The sequence below is a fragment of the Corapipo altera genome, unplaced genomic scaffold (assembly GCF_003945725.1).
Source record: "Corapipo altera isolate COAL_440 unplaced genomic scaffold, ASM394572v1 305, whole genome shotgun sequence".
NCBI classification, from domain to species: domain Eukaryota; kingdom Metazoa; phylum Chordata; class Aves; order Passeriformes; family Pipridae; genus Corapipo; species Corapipo altera.
In genome coordinates, this window is record NW_020885011.1 from 204,044 (window position 1) to 222,537 (window position 18,494).

The window sequence follows — 18,494 nt, forward strand, 5'->3', positions numbered from 1 at the left end:
CAGCACCGCGGGCAGCATGGCGGCCCCGAGGACACCGAGCGCTCCGCCCCGCGCTCCCGGCGGGCCCCGCGCCGCGCCGCCGCTCCGAGCGGGCTGGGCGGCGCTCGGCACCGAGACACGGCCGGGAGGGGCGGAGCGAAGCGATTGGCCCTGGGAGGTGTAGGCAAAGTCCGGTGGCATCGCCCCCCAACCCAGCACACGGGGCCGCAGCTCGTTCCAACGCTTTATTGTCACCGTTCGCGCTCGGTCTCCCCCGCGAGGGGCGGGGACGGGACGGGCCCGGCCCGGCGAGGGGCCCGGGAGGGCACTGCGGGGAGCGGGACTCAGCGGGGACAGGGCGAAGCTGGCGCCGGGAACCGGGCAGGGCTAAAGCGCTGCTCCTTCGGGGCCCGCGGCCACAAGCCCCGGGGCAACGGCAGGGACCGGGCGAGCTCCTGCCCGGCCTCAGGGGCCACCGCTGCCAGGGAGGAGTGGGGGGTGGGTGGGTGAGGCGGGGGCAGCAGCCCCGGGCAGTCGGGGGCAGGGGGCTGTGCCCCTGCCGCTTGGTCCCCAGAGCCTGTGATGGGAGCCTGAGGCACCACTGCCCCCGGACATGGGGCCAGGGGACAGGAGGAGCAGTCGAAGTACAGAGTGATTCTGGATGAAGAGTAGTGTTACACAGGACCCCCAGGGTCCCCCATGCCCTGTGGCCTTGATCAGTCAAATGAGATGAGCTGGGCCTCTCCGCTGCCCGGGGGCTGCTGCCCGGGGGCTGGCGCCGGTGGAGGCTGCTGCTGGGGGGGCCCCCCGGCTGGGGCCACCTGGAACAGACAAAGTGGTTTCATTAGCATGTGGCTTCATCAGCACTCATGCCCCACTGGGTCCTGACCCCCCTGGGGCCCTGACCCCCTGGGCTGGTGGCACTTACCTGTTGGTAGAGGGGCTGTTGCCCAGGCATGTAGGACTGCTGGGCTGGAAGGCTGCTCAGAGCTGCATCCTGGCCTGGGAGGGCAGACATGAGACCCTGTGGGAGCGAGGGGGTGGGTGTCAGAGGGGCCAAGGGACACACAGCACCCGTGGGGCAGTGGTGACAGACCCCAGCCTCTGCCAGGCCTCCTCCAGGACGACTCCATAGGCTGGAGCCCACCCACACCTCATCCCCCCCATGCCCAAGTGGGGAACGCTCACCTGCATGCCGTAGGGCTGGTAGCCCATGGAGACGGACTGGCTGCCCATGTAGCCCATGGCACCCGACTGGGGGGCCTGGGAGATGGCCGGGATGCTCTGCGACTGCGAGGCCGCGCTCTGTGGGGAGAGCCTGGTGAGAGGCGGCGCAGGCAGCGATGGCTCACAGCTCCAGCCAAGACCCCAGAGCCTGGAACTGGCTCTGACCCCAGCCCACTCCCACAGTGAGAGCAGCAGATCTGGAGGTCTGGGACCAGCCAGCCCGTCCTTCCTCCTGCTCAGAGATCCCATTGATGAGGTGGGGTACATTGCCCCAGGCCCCCAGCCCTCACCTCAGCAGGCCACAGGCTGTGCTGCCTCACTTGCCTGGTAGCCCTGTGTGGGCGTGGGCTGGTAGGACGAGTATGCTGGGGTGGTGGTGGGCACTGCTGTCCCCTGCTGAGCCCCCTGCCCGCTGCCGGCCCCCGGCTGGTACATGTAGGCATTCACCATGCTGGGATCTGGGCAGAGAGGGCAGAGGTTAGACCAACCACCTCGGTTCACCCCTACCCCTGTGGGATGAGCTGCCCAACGTACCAGTCCCGGTGACGGGCATGGCGGCGTACGGCCCTGTGCCTCCCTGTGCAGCCTGGTTCATGTACACGCTGTGCATGGGAGAGCCCTCCACAGAGCCGGCTGGGCTGAAGGTGCCAGGGAAGCTGGTGGGCCCAGAGGGCTGGTATATCACCCCGCTGGCTGCCGGCATGGCCTGGAGCTGGTGGGAGAAGGAAAGCCAGCCTTAGGCTGCAGGCCCTGGGACCTGGCAGGAGGATTCCTGGCCCAGCAGCTGTACCTGGGCATAGGGCAATGAGAAGGCTGGCATCTGGGCTCTCATCTGGATGGTCTGCTTCTGCTGCTCCAGGCGCAGCTGCCTCTCCTTTTCCTGCTCCTGCAGTCGCTGGATGGCCAACTGACGCTGCATCTCCAGGTACTCCTGCGGACACGGGACTGTGATGTCTTGGAGCCAGGACACTACAGACCCCCTCCCACTAGGACAGCTGTCCCTGTCAGCCCTGGGCTGATCCACGGCACAGGCAGGCCTGGAATACCCTGGACACGCTTCTCTGCCTCACCTGCTTCTTCTGCCTCATGATCTCCAGCTTCTGGGCCAGCTGGATCTGGCGCTGCCGCTCTGCCTCCTCTGCTGCGCGGCGCAGCTTCTCCTGGTGCTCCTCCCGCAGCGCGTTCAGAGCCCCACGCGCATCCCGGATCTGGGCCAGTTTGTCCTGCAGGCCTTCGTAGTACACTGGGGAGGGAAGGGACAGCCTCAGGGACATGGGGACAGAGCAATGGACCACCCCTGCACTCCTCACTAGTCTCTGGAGAGGCTGCGTCACAGGAATGCCAAACGCTGGCACTGGGGAAGCCCCGGCAGCTGCCCGCCCACGCCCAGGGCCAGCAGCTCCCCCAGCTCCCACGCACGCCTGCGCTCGTCCAGCTGGTTGAGCAGCTCCAGCAGCTGCGGGTGCATGTTGTTGATGGACTGGAAAAGGGACAACACGGCGGAGTCATTGGTGATGCTGCGGCCTCGCATGTGGTTGCTCTTCATGCGGTTGACGAACGTGGTGACTGCGTTCTGCAGCGCCTTCAGGAACTGCTCGTGGTTCTCCTCAGACTCGCCATTCTGGTACTGCTGCTGGAAGAAGGACGGGGCAGCCGATAGCCGTCATCCCCCGGTGCCAAGAGCTGGCAGCCAGCCTACAGAGCCAAGGAGTCCGGGTGCTTCTTGCCCCTTGGCAGGTGCCAGACCCAGGTCCGGGCCCTCTCTTACCTCAACCACCCCGAGTGGGGCGGGGTGGGCTTCCCCAGGCTGTGCAGTCGGCTCTGTCAGGGACAGGGGTGCTGATGGCGTGGGGCTCTTGCGAACCTCCTCTTGTTTCTTCTCCCAGTAGTTGCGGTTCAGGTACCGAGCCAGCTGCCAGGAAGAGAAGGAAGGTGAGCATTGCTGCCTCGTGGAAGCAAGCCTGTGCCATAGACTAACAGGGCTGAGATCCTTACCTCTGGGTCAATGTCCTCAGCCAAGGGAGCAGAGGAATTCTGGGAAGAGACAAATAGGGAAAAGCAGTTCAGAGAAACAAGAGACCCCCCAGTTCCCACACAGATGTCTGGATCAGACCTGGCCATGTACAACCACCAGTGCTGAGCACCAGCAAGAGCCTCAAACGGGACACACACTACAGCTCCGGGAAGCAGCAGAGGCACCTAAATGCCACTTAGGAACGGACCTTCTTGCTCAAAACACAGTGAAGGAGCAAGGGGTTGAATGGGGCAACTATTTTCCCTCGGAATGGGATTAAACTGGACACAAGCAGGGCAGGCTCAGGAAGTGGCCTGCATGCCCAGGGCTCCCATGGACGTACCACGGGCGGGGAGTAGAGTGTGCTGACCGGGGGAGCCGATGACGTGACGGGGGTGGGCTCAGCCTTAGGGTACATGGAGTAGGTTGTTTTCTGCCTCTGCAAAAGAGAAAATTGCCAACTCAGGGACTGTCCAGACTCCTCCAAACCAACTGCAACACGGCCCATGCCTGGCTCTCCTTTCACCCTCTCATTCCACAGGCCCTGCACCTCGCTCATGCCAGGACATGCCCAGAGATCTGTTATGGCCCAGTACACCTGGGCTGAAGAGCAATGACCCCTCCCAGATCCCAGCAGTGCACAAACCATTCTCTCCTTCTCCTCAGCCTCTGACTGAGACAAGGCAATAGCCAGCTGGAGCTCCTCTTCCTCTTGCAGAGCTGTCTCGTCGCGCTTTGGAGGCAGCTTGAAGTGAAAAGATGAGAAGGTGGTCAGTAATGGGGTCAACAAACAGGTCAGGATCACCAGATCACCTACAGGGCAGCCACTCACCTGGGACTGCTGAGAGAGAGGGCTGGTCAGGTACTCGGGGGGCAGTTCGGAGGTGGCAGCAGCTTTGCCCTCAGCCTTCCTGCAGTGAGAGGTGACAGTGTGGACTGAACGCTCCCTCCTCTGCACCAGAGCCCCAGCTCTGCACAATATTTCAGCGGCAAACCCTGCTCCTGGGAAGGAAGGGCGCCCAGAACAGCCTGCACAGCCTGGGAAGTACCCTCGCCCTGCTCTGCAGGGAACTGGCTCCACATCATGCTTCCCCCCTCACAGCCCCAGCTCTCGCAAGCAAAGAAACCCACCACGAAGGGTACTGACTTGTTGAGATGCTCATAGCAGGGCTCACAGACTCTCACTTCCTTCTCAATCCCGAACTTGGGGATAGTGGAATACTTGGAGGAGCATTTCCCACAGAAGATCTGCCCGCAGGCCCGGCAGTGATGCTGTGAAGGATGGGAGACATCAGTGTAGTGGCAAGACACTGCTTCTCCATTAGACAACACACTCAGATAATCCCAGCATTTCCCTGCCAGTGACCAGGGAACACGGTCTGTCCCCAGCACATTTCCATGCAGAGAGTCCTGCAGGGAGCTCTGCCAGTCCCAAGGGCTGTGCAGGGCCAAGAATCCCAAAGGGGAAGGGGCAGGAGCAGCACCCACCTTCCGCGTCACAACACCAAACTGCACTCGGCACCTGTGACACTCCTCAGCATCTACCCAGTCCGGAGCCTGTCAGGGTCAAGGGAAATCATGTAAGGAGGGAGTAGAGCCTCAAGGACAGTGTCTGCACTGGGCCTTTGAGGAGCTCCAATGGCTAACAGGGCTCTCGTGCACAGGGGAGAATGGAGGCACTTGCAGCTCAACAGGAAATATTAATCCCCACAAGTTATCCCCTCTTGTGTTCCTTGGAGACTGTGACACTTTCACACTTAGCACAAAGCTCTCTAGGAACGTGTCTGCACAGTGATCACTTCAGCAATGCCTTGCCACGTTCAGCCTGCCAAGATGATGCAAGGCCACCAAGAAAGGGGAATGATGGGGACAGGAATGACTCCCTGTCCCCATCAGTTCTCCCAGCAAGGTCTCCAGTCTGCATGAAAGGGAGGAATGCAAGACCTGCAGGTTTTGCAGGGAGAGGATGGGAGGGCAGGTGTGTCCTGCAGTGCCAGCTCCCCCCACCACACAGCTCACCCTCTCGGCAGCGAACATGGCATCGCTCTCCTTGAACTCCGGGAAGACATGACCTGCAGGAGAAGCAGAGTCCCATTGTGAAAGGAATCCTCTGGCACAGGGAGGCCTTGGTGCCTGCAGTCTCATGCTGCAGGTGCCAGGACAAACACCAGATCCAGCTCAGCACCACCTCCTGCCCTGGTATCTTTTTCTGACACACCAGCATCAGCCTCCCCTCAGCCCCACTCTCAAGACAATCCCTGATGGTTTCCCTTACGCACTTATAAGGGACATAAGGAGCCTCTGAATAAGGCTTCTTATTTCTCAAGACCTTGAACTGAGCATGGGGGGATAAAAAGCCCACTGGGTGGGCAGGTAGGGCAGTGTGACTCTGGCCTTGAATGGCCAGAGTGTGTCAACACCAGCTTGAGGGGACTGGCCCTCCAGGCTCTGCCACTGCCCACAGAGGTTCTGGTGCACAGGAGGCAGAGGCAGCAGCATGTCCCTGCCCTTGAAGGGGACACTGCTGTCCTGGGATAGGAGGAAAAGCGTCACAGCAATACTCTGTCAGAAGGGGGGAGCATGGACCCATCCTGGGAGCAGGAATGAAAGCCTGGGAGGAAGGAACTGCCTCAAAGCAAATCCCACCCCAGAGGACACACTGACTTGCTGTCAGTCTCCCCAAGAACATTTGCACCTCCTGCTGTTCAGGTCTTCTCACCAGCCCTGAACTTCTGGTTGGGCTGGAGGCCCAGAGCAAGGCAGCCCTGATCCTGGGACCACAGGGCTGTCCCATCTCTGCAGTGGGATTCAGTCACTGCAAGGGGTTTGTTGGATATCAGGCACCAAGGAAAAGCTCAGTGCTGCAAGTCCAGATTTTGCTCACGTCAGGCAGGTCCTGCCAAGGCTCCTGCAGAGCAGAGCTGCTTGGCCAGGTGTCCCCCAACCTGTGCCCACGGTCCTCACCTTCAACCTTCATTATCTGATAGGTGTCCTGCACCACCTTGTACTTGGGCTCATTGCGGAAGGCGTGAGCCCAGGCCTGGATGAGGTACAGGATCTTACTGCGGACACTTGTCTCCACTTGCCTCTGCACAGGAAGGGAGGAGAAAACAACATCTGAGAAAAAGCGCCTGAAACCCAAAGGATGGTGTGAACCCCCGAAGGAGAAGCCAGAAATACCAGTCAGGAAAGAGAGACTTTAGAGTACTCATGAGAAACAAGAGCTGTCAGAAACCCACAGTGAGGACGATGCACAACACAAATGACAGACCCCTTGGGCTGCCCCACTGCCCCCCTTCAGCAGGAACAACAGAGCAGCACAGACCAACTGAACAGGTCTGTGGCCTTGATACTTTGAGCAAACGCCCAGGGCCAGGCACAGGGGCTCTGGGACGCACAGCAGCCCAGCCCACCCAGCAGCTCCCCTCAAGAGAGCTGCTCATCCCACACTCAGAACACGGCGGGACCTTCAACTGCCCAGAACAGCATGGCCTGCCTCGCCCGGGCACTGACGGTGCTGGGGGTACCTGGAGGTGTCAGCACCTCCAGCCAAGGAATACTCAAAGCCATCTTAGAATGTGACACAGTGAGGACAGCTGGGGCGCCTGCCCTTTGGAGGCAAGGGCAACTGTATCACACTTTCAGAGGCTGGAGAAAACTTGGCAAGCCTATTCTGAGCTCAGCCAGCCTCGGAGATGCCCTGTCCTCAGCTGCCCAAGTCATTGCATCCACATGACCAGCTGCTCCAGAAATCCCCCAGGAAGCACAGGAGCACTGTCAAGCTCCAATTTCAGCCAAGAGCTCAGTCCACACAGTGTGACTTACTGACAATTTCTGGAGGTCCAACTACTGGAAGGTTTGGCAAGATCCTGCATTCCACACATGTCACAGCCCCGAACTTCACCAGAACTTGAATTGTTTTACCAGCATTGGGCATTCACGAGCACCAAAGTTCCAAGTGTGGGAGGAAAATGGGGCAGTTGTGAAACTCCTGAGGCAGGCAAGGACTGAGAGAACCACAAAATCCCTGGATCTGATCTGGTCTCCTCAGCCCTTGGAGAGGCTGTGCTACCACACCTGGCTGTCCCACTGAAGTAGTGTTCCCTCCTGGGAGGAGATCCTGCATGGAGACTGAGTCAGCCCTAACAGGAAGGTGACAGGAGAGACACCCTGCTCAGTGTGTGAGGTGACAGGGCTCATGCAGCTCATCCTGCAAGGATCTGGGTCATCTGGCTGTTTATTTCTGGTGGAAGACAGGAGCTGTAAGGAAGGAACAGCACGATGCTAACAAGCTCTTGTCTGGGCATTGCTGTTCTGAGCTGGGAGCGGGAGACAGGAGTTCTCATTTCCACTGCACTCATGGAATTCTCCAGACCAAGGACACACAGAGCTCCTGCAGGCATCAGACTGGTGACAGCCTGTGACAACATCTTGTCAGTGCCAGCAGCCAGGGTCACATCCTGCAGAACTCCTGAACTATTCCACAGGACGGTGAAATGGCCACAACACAGAGGAAGCTCCTGTTGGTTTTACCTTTACTGCTTTACCTGCCTGTGTGTCTCACACTGTTCTATGGGAGGGAATTCACCTCACTACTGCCCAGGTCCTCAATGCAGGTGCCAGGCCATCACCTGGTTTCCTTAGCTGTCCCAAGCCAAGTGTTGCATCCAGGAGCATTTATCATGGAATGGCCCAGGCCTCTACAGCACATTCCTGCCTGTTCACAGCACAGCCAAACCTCTGCTTCCACCACATCTCCTCTTCCCAGAGATCCTCCTTCGCTCCCTACACTCACCCCTTCACACCACATGATAGTTTGCTCTTTTCTGGAGTGCACTCCCAGTTTCCCTTCTGTTCCTTACCCAAAAGGAATGCAGGAGAGGACACACACATTTCCTCCTGCTGCTGGTGCTTTTCCAGAAAAAAAATGATAGAAAAACAAATCGATTTACCTTGAGTATTTCCTTCAGCTCCTCCATGGTCTGTTTATTGGCCACCTCGTCATGAACTGTTTGGCCACAGTTTTTAACCACTGACTCCATGACCTGCAAGGGCCAAGAACAACATCAGCCCACGGTTTCCTGCCTCCTCTGCAACCCATGGTGTTGCCAGCGCACTGTACAGGCTGAACACTGTTTAAGCAATGAGGCACACTGGGGCCGTGTCAATCCACACCCCATGCTGGGAACCAGCTGCCCTTCAGCTCCACAGGGGCCTGGGGGCCTTTGTTCTCTGGAGACTGACTCCAGGGACAGTGGCCCAAGTCCCAGCTTTGCCTGTTCCAAAGCCAAGACAGACCTAAAGCATGAAGGCCCCGGCCTGATCATCCCAAAACCTCTGTGCCAGAGCCAGGAGGAGGCTGGCTCCATGCTGTGCCACAGGCAGGGAAGCTGTGCAGCCTGAAGGCAGGACGGTGAGAGGGGACATTCCCCAGGTCCCCGTGGCGCTCCCGATCCGGTGCTGTTACCTCCAGTGCATACAGGGCCACGTGGGGATTCTTGTCATTCACTTTCTTCTTGATGGCGTTGACAGCGTATTTCGCTCTGGGTACAAAAGAGAGGACACATCCTCAGGGGATCAAGGATCCTAGGGGAGGTCCCACCTGCTGCTGCCAACCCGCCAACCCCCCCTCTGACACGAGGGCACAGTTAGCTCAGGGGTACACAATTCCTTGGAGGAAACTGGGAAGGTATAAGCACATTCAAGCTTGAGTTTCCCTGAGGATTTCAGGCCAGGGGTAACCTGTAACCCCTGAGGACTGGGAAGAATGTCAGCACATTGAAGTGTGCTGTAGTGCCCTTCCAAAGCTCCTATGGAAGGGGACAGACACGTGTGCTCCCACGGGCTGGCAGGTCCAAGAGCCCCGAAGGGTCAGACGGGAGAGCTGTGCCCACAGCGCGTCCGAAAGCCCAGGAGCACTCACTGGGTGTCTCCCTGCCGGATCATGTCGCAGATCTGCAGGATGGATTCCCAGTCCGTCTCCAGCAGGAGCTGGCTCGTGGCCTTATCTGCAAGGAATAAACCCACCGGGATGCCGTGAGCGGCCGCTCCCCGCGGCTCCGCTCCGCCACCGACGTGTCGCGGGAGCGCCCCGGGCGCGGCGCTGTCCTGAGGCTCAGGAATAAACCTCCGATGTCTCCCGGAAGGCACCAGCCCCCTCTCCCCTTTAAGACATCCCGGGGCCCTGGGTAACCTCGGCCCCACCGCTCCCGCTCCTCCCGGCCAGCATCGGGCTGCGGCACCGAGCCCCGGCCCGGGCAGCGCCGTGCCCCGGGCCCGCCCTCTCCGGGGCCGATTGCTGCGGCCCCCAGCCCGGGCCCCGCCCCGCCCGCCGAAGGGGCCGCGCCGGTACCGAGGAGCCGCTCGAAGGTGCCGCTGCCGCGCCCCATGGTGCCCTCCCGCCGCCGGCCCGACCGCTCCGGCCCGGTCCGTCCCCGCCCCTCCGCGGCCCTTCCGCTTCCGGCTTCCGCCGGGGCGGGGCCGGTTCCGCCGGGGCGGGGCCGCGATGGCCGCGGGTCGGCCCCCGCCCACGGTGCTGCTGCTGGGGGCGGCGGGCGGCGGCAAGAGCCTCTTGGTGCGGCGGCTACGCCATATCCACCGGGCACGGGGGCACCGGGGGGACTGGCGGGGGCGGGCGGGTCCGGGCAGCCCCTTCCCCTCCTCAGCGCGAGTCCTTAACGCGCGGCACAGCTGAGCGCCGAGGAGCCGGCGGGGCTGGGCGAGCCCCCGGCCACGCTGCCCACGGTAGGCAGGGCCCGGCGGGGCCGAGGGGCGGCGGGGGGCGGCGGGCACGGCCGCACCCAGCCCAGCGCCTGTCCCGCAGGTGGGCACCAACCTGACCGACCTGCGGCTGCCGCGGAAGGTGACGGTGCGGGAGCTGGGCGGCTGCATGGGCCCCATCTGGCCCAGCTACTACAGCGAGTGCAGCGCTCTTCTGGTGAGCGGCACTGGCACCCCGTGAGATCTCCCTCCTCCGTGCCCTGCTTTGGCCCGGGGCTGCCCTCGGCACACCCGCACCCCGCTTTCCCTTCTCCCCCTGCAGTTCGTGGTCGATGCCTCCAACCCCACCCAGGTCTCCTCGTCCTGCATCCAGCTGCTCTCCGTCCTTTCGGCAGCGCCGCTCGCCTCCGTGCCCGTCCTGGTGCTCTTCAACAAGATGTGAGGAGGGGGATCAGCTCGGAGGGTGGGGCTGCCCGGGGGCAGCAGCTGCACTTTGCTGCACTTCCCGGGCTGGAGACCCCCAGGCTGGTGCTGGGCTGGGCAGGGGAGCTGTTGTGGTGGGCTAATGCAGCCCCCTCTCCCCACTGCAGTGACCTGCCCTGCTACATGTCGCTGCTGGAGATGAAGTCGCTGTTCCGCATGCAGGACATCGTGTCCTGTGCCACACAGCCCATCACGATGCTGGAGACCAGCGCCCGCGATGGGACCGGTTTGGCCGATGTCCTGCAGTGGCTTCGGGCCACCCTTGGAAACCCACATTGACCCCGACCCTGCCAGGTGCCTGCAGCAGCCTAGGACAATTTTGTCACCAAAGGAGGTGGCCAGAGAGCAGCTGCCTTGCATGGTGCTGGGAGCAGGGCCTGGAACAGTGTCACAGGCTGGTGACAGACTGTATCCCTGTGGGACTTCACAGTAAAACTCTGACCAAACTGTCCAAGCTGGTGGCTGCCCTGTGCTTGGGAGGAAACCCCAGGTTTTTGGGGAAGGGATGAGCAGAAGGCTCAGAGGCCAGACCGTGCTGGCACCTCTGGGCACAGGAGGGGTTGCTGCAGTGGGGCTGGGGGCTAGGGCAGCATCTGAGCTGGGCTAAGCAGGGCAGGGGCTGGTAAGGCTGCTGGGGTTGGAGACTGAGTGCATATGGGGCTCCTGCCAGCAGCTCTGGCCCTACAGGCATCATGCCAGTCCATCCACAGTGGGGTGACCTGGGGAAAGGTGTGGAAGGACTGGGGAACCTGGGTGGGTGTCAGGAGCTGGGGTAGGCCCACTGACGGGGATGTCTCAGTCAGGGATGTCTCACAAGTTGTAGCAAGTTCCAGCCTGTGGCTGTTCCCCAGCACTCACTTGGGCTCAGAGAATCTCAGAATGGGTCAAGCTGAAAGAGACCACAGAGGGTTGTCTGGTCCAACCTCCACACTCAAGCAGCGTCATCCCAGAGCACATGGCACAGGATTGCATCCAGATGGTTCTGGAGTATCTCCAGTGAGGGAGACTCCACCACCTCTCTGGGTAGCCTGTTCTGGTGTGTGGTCACTGCAGAGGAAAGTTCTTTCTCATAGAATATCGTAGAATATGCTGAGTTGGAAGGGGCCCATCAGGATTATATTATATATTATATAATATTATATTATAATATTATATATCAGGTAGAATTTCCTGTGCATCCATTTCTGCCTGTTGCCTCTTGTCCTATTGCTTGGCACCCTTGAGCAGAATCTGGTCCATCCTCTGACACCTCCCTGCAGATACTGACAGACACTGATGAGGTCCCCTCTCAGACATCTCTTCTTGAGACTGAACAGGCCCAGCTCCCTCAGCCTGTCCTCATAAGAGATGCTCGAGTCCCTTAATCATTTCTGTAGCCTCCGTGGGATCTGTTCCAGGAGCTCCATGTCCCTCTTGTCCTAAGGAGCCCAGAACTGGACACAGCACTCCAGATGTGGCCTCGCCAGGGCTCGGCAGAGGGGCAGGATCACCTCCGTGACCTGCTGGCAATACTCTTCTTAATGCATCCCAAGAAGGGCTGGGGCTGTGCACAGGACCCACCCCATGCCCCCACCTATGACCAGTGTCTGTCCATGACAATAACCCGCCCTGTGCCTGCGCTGACAGCCCAGCCTGGCCCAGCTGCCTCACCCGGCAGCGTCAGTGCCAAGTCACGGGGTACTGGTGGCTGCCTGTGCCTGGCACACACGGTGGCACATCCTGCCCTGGGCCTGTCAGTGCTGTGGCACCAGGGCAGCTGCTGTCTCAGGGCCTGGGGCTGCCAGCAGCACGCCATGGAGGGGAGCAGCTCTCGGTGCCAGGGGCTGCAGACACTGCCCGCAGTGGCTCATGGCTCATGGGGCAGCAGTGGCCCTTGTTCCAGTGGGTGGGCTGAGCTGTGCTCTGCCCTGGGCAGCCAGATGGGCAAGCAGGCGGTGCCGAGGAGTCTGAGCACACCCTGACACAGCTGCTGAGTCACCACCACAACCAGCGCTGACGCACCAACCCCACCTGCCTGCTTCCAGCCCAACAGGTCCAGACACCAGCCAGAGCCCTCCTGTGCAGCAGCACTTTAATGGGCCAGGTCAGCCTGAGCCCACAGGGTCCCTGCCCAGCCCAGCACCACGGTGGTTCTTCCGAGTCCCTCTTACCAGCTGGTGCAGTGTGTGTAGGGCTGCTGGGGTGGCCCGGAGGCCTTTTTCGTGGGACTGGGATCAGACAGCTGCTCTCCTGGCAAGCCAGGCCCAGGGCTGGAGCTGGGTCAGTGCCTGGTAGCTCCCAGCTCCATCCCTGCAACGTGGAATGGGCTGTAGGTTTCTCCATCCAGAAAGCTCTGCTGTCTCCAAAGGATTCTGAAAACAGCCCAGGGCCATTCTCCATGGGGCCAGTGTGCTGGTAGGGAGGAGAGCTGGAGAGCTGTTCTCTGCAAGCAGTGACCACCCACAGAGCAGGGCTGTGCTGGTGAGGCAGCCCCGCATGGAGCTGTGCCCTGGGGTGTGACAGCAGTCCTAGTTCTGCACATGCTGCATCCCAGCAGCTCCAGGCAGCAGGAGCACCTGCATCCCTGTGCCATGGCATTCCTATCGACATGCCTCAATGGGTCCTCGGCCACAGCAAGGAGGGAGGATCTTCCCCAGCATCCTGGGGTCCTGCAGCTTCCACACAGTACTGTGATGGACAGATCCAGCCCTTCATGCCAGCCTTACCTGGGCCTCAGGCACGTCTCTCTCGCTGCTCATAAACGGAGTGAAGCTTCTGCATGAGAAATATCTTATCTTCCCCCTCCTGCAACAACAGAGCCGTGGGACAGCTGAGTGGCAGTGCTGCCAGGGCCAGAGCCTGAACTGGCAGTCCTGGGGCTGGACCAGGCCTGGAGCAGCCGGGACGGGCAGGGACAGGGCGCGGTGCTCACACACCTTGGTGATCTGCTCCCTGAGCAGGCAGATGACCCTCTGCTGGCCTCTCACCACTTGGATGTAGAAGTAGATCACAGCTCTGCAACAACAGGAGGGGGTGGTGGCAACTGGGCAGGAAGCTGAGGAACACTGTGCTCCTGGCACCAGGATGGGGCACAGGGCTCTGGATTGTCACTCTGGCTCCCAGCCCTGCTTAGGGCCATGACAGTGGGACCCTCAAAGCAAGGCCCAGGATTCAGCCTTGGTCCATACTCACAAAAGGGCCCCGGACGTGAAGAACAGGAGGAAGGTGTTCTCCACCAGGTGCTGGTGGACCCAGGCAAACCAAGTGATGTTGGGGTTGGATTTCTGCAGCACTAGCACCCAGCTCTTCCCTGATTTGTAGATGGTTTCTAGCCCCCGGAAGGGTCCGCACGTTTCTGACGGCTGTACCCTGAGCAGACAGACCGACGGGGTGGTCAGAGCAATGGGCAGCCCAGCAGCAGCTGCCCCCAGCCCAGGGGGGCATGTGCAGATATCCAGCTGTCTCAGCAGATATGCTGTCTCAGATATCCAGCCCTCCTGGGACCCAGCCTCACTGTCCCCAACATCCCCAGGGATCTTCATCCTTGTGTCCTGCACCAGGAACACCCGTGAGCAGCTGGAGGAAGTGGGCACAAGTCAGTGGCTGGGTAGCACCTCCCTGCCTGGGACAGCACTGCACAGCCTGGGGCTGGGGATGTTGGGGTTGGGGGGCATGGTGTCTCCAAGCCCCTCTGTCTCCAGGCTGCCAGGGGTCCTGTGTCCCAAGCCATGGCCTGGTGGGTACTCACGACCAGATGGTGTAGGAGAGGAAGATGGTTGCACCCAGGAAGAAGGGGAAGCACAGCAGGGTGATGAAAATGGTGCTCATATGCGATGCTTGCCAGGGCTTGCTGGGGGACTGGCAGTTCCGCATCAGGCTGGTCTGTGAACAGGGAGCAGTGTCCTGTGGGCTGCCGGCTCCTGAAGTGTGGCCCCCACCCTGCTGTCCTCTCCCTCCTACCCGCTGGAAGCCAAGTGAGCTTGGACACCCTCTCCCCAGCAACCTCTGCTCAGTCCCACCAGGACGGGGCTGCTCTGTGCAGCACCGCTGCTGCAGCAGAGGCTGGCAGTGGCAGGGCACAGTGTCACCGCTGTGTCACCAGTGGGGAACTGCAGGGGGCAGAGGGAATCACACCTTTTTGATATAGAACAGCAGCAGCAGCTTCAGCATCTGCACGGCCGGCAGGAGTGGAGCGAAGAGAATGCCCAGCCTGGGAATGGGGGGAAGATGAGCTCGCCTGGGTCTGAGCCCCGAGGGAGGCAGTGGTGGGCACAGCTGTGGCACCCACGGGGCTCTTGGGGAACACAGGGTATTTGCCAGCAGAGGAAGGAGCCACATCAGGCAGAGACATCTCACCAGGTCAGGGTCTGCCCGTAGATCAGCTCCAGCACATTTCGGGCAATGTCAAACTCGGGCCTCTGCCTCAGCCTCTTCTCCAGGATCAGCCTGGAGAGGAGCAGAGCTCTGCTTCCACACTGCCCAGAGGGACCCTTGCACCCACCTTCCCACTCCGATGTGGCAGAGCCTGGGCACACCAGAGAGCTGGGGCCATGCAGGGACGCAACACCGGGGGGGACACATCCTGGGGCATGTTACCTCCACACCAGCTCCCCAAAGAGCGTGTCCAGCAAGGCGAATATGAAATCCATCACCACAAAGCGATAAAGGTCCTGCCCCACACATGTCTCCCAGCACTAGGGATACAAGCAAGGGTGGCATACAATCACAGAATGCTTTGCGTTAGAGGAACCCTGAAGTTCATCTCGTTCCGCCCTCCTGCCATGGGCAGAGACACCTTCCACTAGACCAAGTTGCTCCGAGACCTGTCCAACCTGGCTTTCAACACTTCCAGGGATGGGGCAGCCATAGCTGCTCTGGGCAAACCTGTGCACAGTGCCTCACCACTGCCACATGGAAGAATTTCTTCCTAATATCTAATAAGGAAGAAACCACCAGTTCCTTCCATGGCCCCACGCTGAGCCTGGCCCCTCACAGCCCCAGGGCAGCAGTGCTGACCTCCTCTGTTGAGCAGACAACACTCCGGCTGAGCCACTGGAAACACAGCAGGCTGAGAACCACCATCTTCAGAATGAGGTTCCTGGAGAGCAGGAGCAGGACCAGGAGCCCCTGAGCCCAGGGGAAGGAGGGGCCAAGCCCCACAGACAGGGTGCCTGGCCCCAAAGCGTCCCCCATGCCACAGGTGGGGGTGCAGGACTCTCCCTCCACCATAGCCCCAGCCAGCCCACCTGCAGATGGCCACATAGACCTGTGTCACAGGGGAGTCCTGCTTCTCCCACATCGCCAGCAAGTTGTACAGGTGGGGCATCAGCGCATTGAGGAGGGATACCATGAGGGGCAGGACCAGCAGGATGGCTTCCTGCTGCCACCTGCCACTGCCCCGTGCTCGCTGCTCCTGCTGAACCTGGTGAGCAGGTACTGTGGTGAGCACACGGACTTGGGCAGCCGGGCATCCTTAGGGAGGGCAGCAAACATCCAGGCCAGGAGAAGAGCTGCAACGGGGCTGCCCCTGCCTCCCTCCCTGCTACCCCTGCCAAGTCCCTCCAACCCTAGGGCGAGGGCTGGCACTCACCACATGCATGTGCTTAGACAAGTGGTGCACAGCCAGTGTGCAGCCCAGCACCGAGCCCAGTGCCAGGGTCCAGGCCAGCAGCCCCACGATGCCGTGCCTCAGGCGCTGGCAGAGGCTCCGGGAACGGGAGCGGGAGCGCTGCTCTGCCAGCAGCTCCTGGAAGAGAGCAGTGCCAGAGCTGCCAAACTGCTCCGTGTCCAGAGCAAGGGTCAGTCCCACTGCAATGTGGCAGGACCTAGAGGGATGATGGACAAAGTGCTGATGCAAGGATGGGATTGGGGGTGTTTGTATCACCCAGCTCCTCACCTTCAGCTGGGTGCAGAAGTTCTCACACTGCAGCTTCACTGAGCGCCTCTGGATCACCTTGAAGTCCCAGGCACAGAAGACTTTGACAGCCAGGTCCCCCATGGAGCTTCCCACGCTCTCCCGAAAAGAGCAGGACACGCTGCAGTGAGGGAGAGGGCATCAGGGATCAGGGCTGGGTGAAGGGGGAAGGCTGGCAGTGCCATAGGTGCTGCTGACCCACCAGTACACCAGCAGGATGCAGGTGACGAGGAAGGAGACCCCAACGCTGAACAGGTAGGCCAGCGGCATGTTGTATGGGAACGGGGGGGCTGCGGGGGGGCACGCGCTGCCCTTGGAGCCAGGGGTGCAGGGGTCATTGAGGGTGACGTTGCTGTAGTAGCCATAGTACAGCAGTGAGTGTGTGAAGTAGCCCTGTGGGAAAGCACAGGATGTGGCCCATGGTGACCTCAGCGGTGCCTGCAGCTCCCCACCCAGCCTGGCACCTCTGTGCCAGCCCTGGGGACAGAGTCCTAGGCTGGGGCAGCACCAGGCACCCCCTTTGCACCCACAGCACTGGCAGTCCTGGGGCCCAGCTGTGCAAGGGCAGCGACTGGGGCATCCCTGTGGTGGGGATGTGGGGCTGCACCCCAGGCCTGGAGCAGCCCCTATCCCGGGTGTGCCCGGGCCCTGATGCGTGGGCTGTGCTTACCGCTCCTGTGAGGAGCTCCAGGCCGGTGAAGGGTGGGGGGCTGGCCGAGGTAGGGGGGTACACAGCCTGCAGGGCCACCACGAAGGCCAGGAGGATGAGAAATGAGAAGAAGTTGAACATAAGGAGAGTCTTGAGGAAGAGGAAGTAGGAGAGGACGCTGGAGCCAAAGCGGCCACTGATTTGCTTCAAGGTGTAGTGCCAGGGCTGTGCGGTGCGGAGCAGGGAGAGGAGCCTGTACCAGAGACCTCGGCAGCCCTGGGGAGAGAGAACCTGGGGAGAGCACCGGAGCCAGAGCCTGCACTGGAGCCCCTAAGTTGCTGTGCAGACCACGCCCTGACTTACGAGGCTGACGTAGACGATGGACCATCCACAGGGTGAGGAGGGGGCCCAGTGCTGGGCACGCTGCCTCAGGAGGCCCCTCTGCCTGTTCACCTGCCGCCTGTCCAGCAGAGAGGTGTCAGAGGGTACCACAGGTTCTGGGATGGCTCTGGCTGTGGGAGCCCTGCCTGGTCAGGGCTGGTGCAAGGGGACCTACCGGAGGGTGCGTTTCTCTGCCAGGCTGATGGGCAAAGTGAGCAGCATCTGGCTGCGCTGGTAGGGCGAGAGGCTCAGCAGCTCCTTCACCAGCAGGCTCCACTTGTCTGGGGCACAGGGGGCTCATGGGACACGGCTAGCCACGTCACGGCGTGCCCTTCCCAAACTCAGAACAGGGACAGTGCCTGGCACTGCCTGCTCCCACTCCAGGGGACCCTCACCTTCCAGCGTGGCCCCGGCGGGGTCAGTGTCCAGGTCGTACTGCCGCAGGCTGGGCCGCGCTGCACGGCACAGCTGCTGCAGGGGCGGGCGGCTGCTCCGGCGCCGCAGCCGGGCCGTACGGTTGCAGTACTGGGAGATGATGGCCCCGAGGCTGCGTCCTGCAGGCCAGAGCAGGGCAGGGTTTGGGTGGCCGTGGGAGAGCAGGATAGGCGGGAGAGCTCCCTGAGAGGCTCTGGGGCCTGGAGAAGGGCGGGAGGGCAGGTGGCACCTACCGATGGTGCGGCTGGGCATGCTGGCCAGGATCTGCAGGGAGGCGGAGGAGTAGCCAGGGCACTGCTCACCCTGCCCTGGCTCTGGCCAGGCCGCAGCACAGGCGTCTGGGGGAGCCAGGCAGGCCGGGAACTGTGGCACTAAACCTTCATTATATGGGAAAACTGTTGTTTAAACATGTCTTAAAATGGCTTTTGGTGGTCTCTTTGCAAACACATGCTTCTTCTTCCCAACACCCCCCACGGCAGTGTTATCTCAGGAATGTCCTGGGAAGGTGTCCTGAGGTGTTTCCCATTGGTCCTTGTTAACCCCTTCCTGTGATTGGGTGTTCCTGTAAGCCCCTTGAGACTTCTGATTGGTTACTCTGTGAATCCTCCTAAACCCTATAAATGTAGCATCCTCAACAATAAACTCTCTCTTGCCTCCTCTCCACGCCCGGTGTCCTGTCTCTGTGCCGGCCATGGGGCCACGTGTGGGGGGGG

At 61.1% G+C, this 18,494-nt stretch overlaps 5 protein-coding genes across 10 annotated transcripts in view; 1 reads left to right on the forward strand and 4 right to left on the reverse strand.

Annotated features, from left to right (window-relative positions):
* The window catches only part of MRPL12 (mitochondrial ribosomal protein L12), a 3,880-nt gene extending 3,700 nt beyond the window's left edge, over nt 1-180 (reverse strand). The window contains exon 1 of the mRNA XM_027667529.1: nt 7-180. Within this exon, the coding sequence (XP_027523330.1) occupies nt 7-180 (174 nt within the window). The remainder of the gene's footprint in view (nt 1-6) is intronic.
* Nucleotides 181-210: 30 nt separating this feature from the next.
* On the reverse strand, nt 211-9,672 carry HGS (hepatocyte growth factor-regulated tyrosine kinase substrate). Of its 2 annotated transcripts, none has more exons than XM_027667443.1 (21): nt 9,573-9,609; nt 9,144-9,228; nt 8,688-8,763; nt 8,173-8,265; nt 6,185-6,308; nt 5,240-5,292; nt 4,709-4,777; nt 4,368-4,492; nt 4,053-4,131; nt 3,867-3,965; nt 3,564-3,659; nt 3,202-3,240; nt 2,975-3,118; nt 2,626-2,839; nt 2,277-2,449; nt 1,997-2,137; nt 1,741-1,918; nt 1,531-1,664; nt 1,168-1,284; nt 908-1,003; nt 211-800 (listed from the first exon to the last, which is right to left on the reverse strand). In XM_027667443.1, exons 1-21 carry the CDS (start codon nt 9,607-9,609, stop codon nt 696-698), a joined length of 2,277 nt encoding a protein of 758 aa, XP_027523244.1. In that variant the 3' UTR covers nt 211-695. The 2 variants fall into 2 exon arrangements, with proteins under 2 accessions (XP_027523244.1, XP_027523245.1); XM_027667444.1 differs by having other exon boundaries at nt 696-800; nt 2,626-2,836; nt 9,573-9,672.
* Nucleotides 9,673-9,728: 56 nt separating this feature from the next.
* ARL16 (ADP ribosylation factor like GTPase 16) lies at nt 9,729-10,874 on the forward strand. 2 transcript variants are annotated; one of them, XM_027667456.1, is made up of 4 exons: nt 9,845-9,964; nt 10,044-10,157; nt 10,263-10,378; nt 10,531-10,874. In XM_027667456.1, exons 2-4 carry the CDS (start codon nt 10,110-10,112, stop codon nt 10,700-10,702), a joined length of 336 nt encoding a protein of 111 aa, XP_027523257.1. In that variant the 5' UTR covers nt 9,845-9,964; nt 10,044-10,109; the 3' UTR covers nt 10,703-10,874. The 2 variants fall into 2 exon arrangements, with proteins under 2 accessions (XP_027523256.1, XP_027523257.1); XM_027667455.1 differs by having other exon boundaries at nt 9,729-10,157.
* A 1,445-nt stretch (nt 10,875-12,319) lies between these two features.
* TK1 (thymidine kinase 1) overlaps nt 12,320-18,494 on the reverse strand; it is a 13,147-nt gene continuing 6,972 nt past the window's right edge. The window contains exon 8 of the transcript XR_003531646.1: nt 12,320-12,330. The gene's annotated coding sequence lies outside the window, so the exon portion shown is untranslated. The remainder of the gene's footprint in view (nt 12,331-18,494) is intronic.
* Nucleotides 12,478-18,494, reverse strand: part of TMC6 (transmembrane channel like 6) — a 7,511-nt gene continuing 1,494 nt past the window's right edge. Inside the window, exons 3-20 of one of the 4 annotated variants that reach the window (XM_027667442.1) lie at nt 18,015-18,146; nt 17,742-17,900; nt 17,522-17,627; nt 17,329-17,425; nt 16,987-17,241; nt 16,519-16,709; nt 16,299-16,437; nt 15,993-16,148; nt 15,649-15,824; nt 15,419-15,500; nt 14,999-15,096; nt 14,759-14,848; nt 14,537-14,612; nt 14,151-14,284; nt 13,595-13,771; nt 13,339-13,417; nt 13,129-13,207; nt 12,478-12,774 (exon numbers count right to left, since the gene is read on the reverse strand). In XM_027667442.1, the coding sequence (XP_027523243.1) occupies nt 13,136-13,207; nt 13,339-13,417; nt 13,595-13,771; nt 14,151-14,284; nt 14,537-14,612; nt 14,759-14,848; nt 14,999-15,096; nt 15,419-15,500; nt 15,649-15,824; nt 15,993-16,148; nt 16,299-16,437; nt 16,519-16,709; nt 16,987-17,241; nt 17,329-17,425; nt 17,522-17,627; nt 17,742-17,900; nt 18,015-18,146 (2,219 nt within the window). In that variant the 3' untranslated portion in view covers nt 12,478-12,774; nt 13,129-13,135. Of the gene's footprint in view, nt 13,208-13,338; nt 13,418-13,594; nt 13,772-14,150; nt 14,285-14,536; nt 14,613-14,758; nt 14,849-14,998; nt 15,097-15,418; nt 15,501-15,648; nt 15,825-15,992; nt 16,149-16,298; nt 16,438-16,518; nt 16,710-16,986; nt 17,242-17,328; nt 17,426-17,521; nt 17,628-17,741; nt 17,901-18,014; nt 18,147-18,494 lie in introns of all 4 variants that reach the window. The other 3 variants (XM_027667441.1, XM_027667440.1, XM_027667438.1) reach the window with 3 other exon arrangements.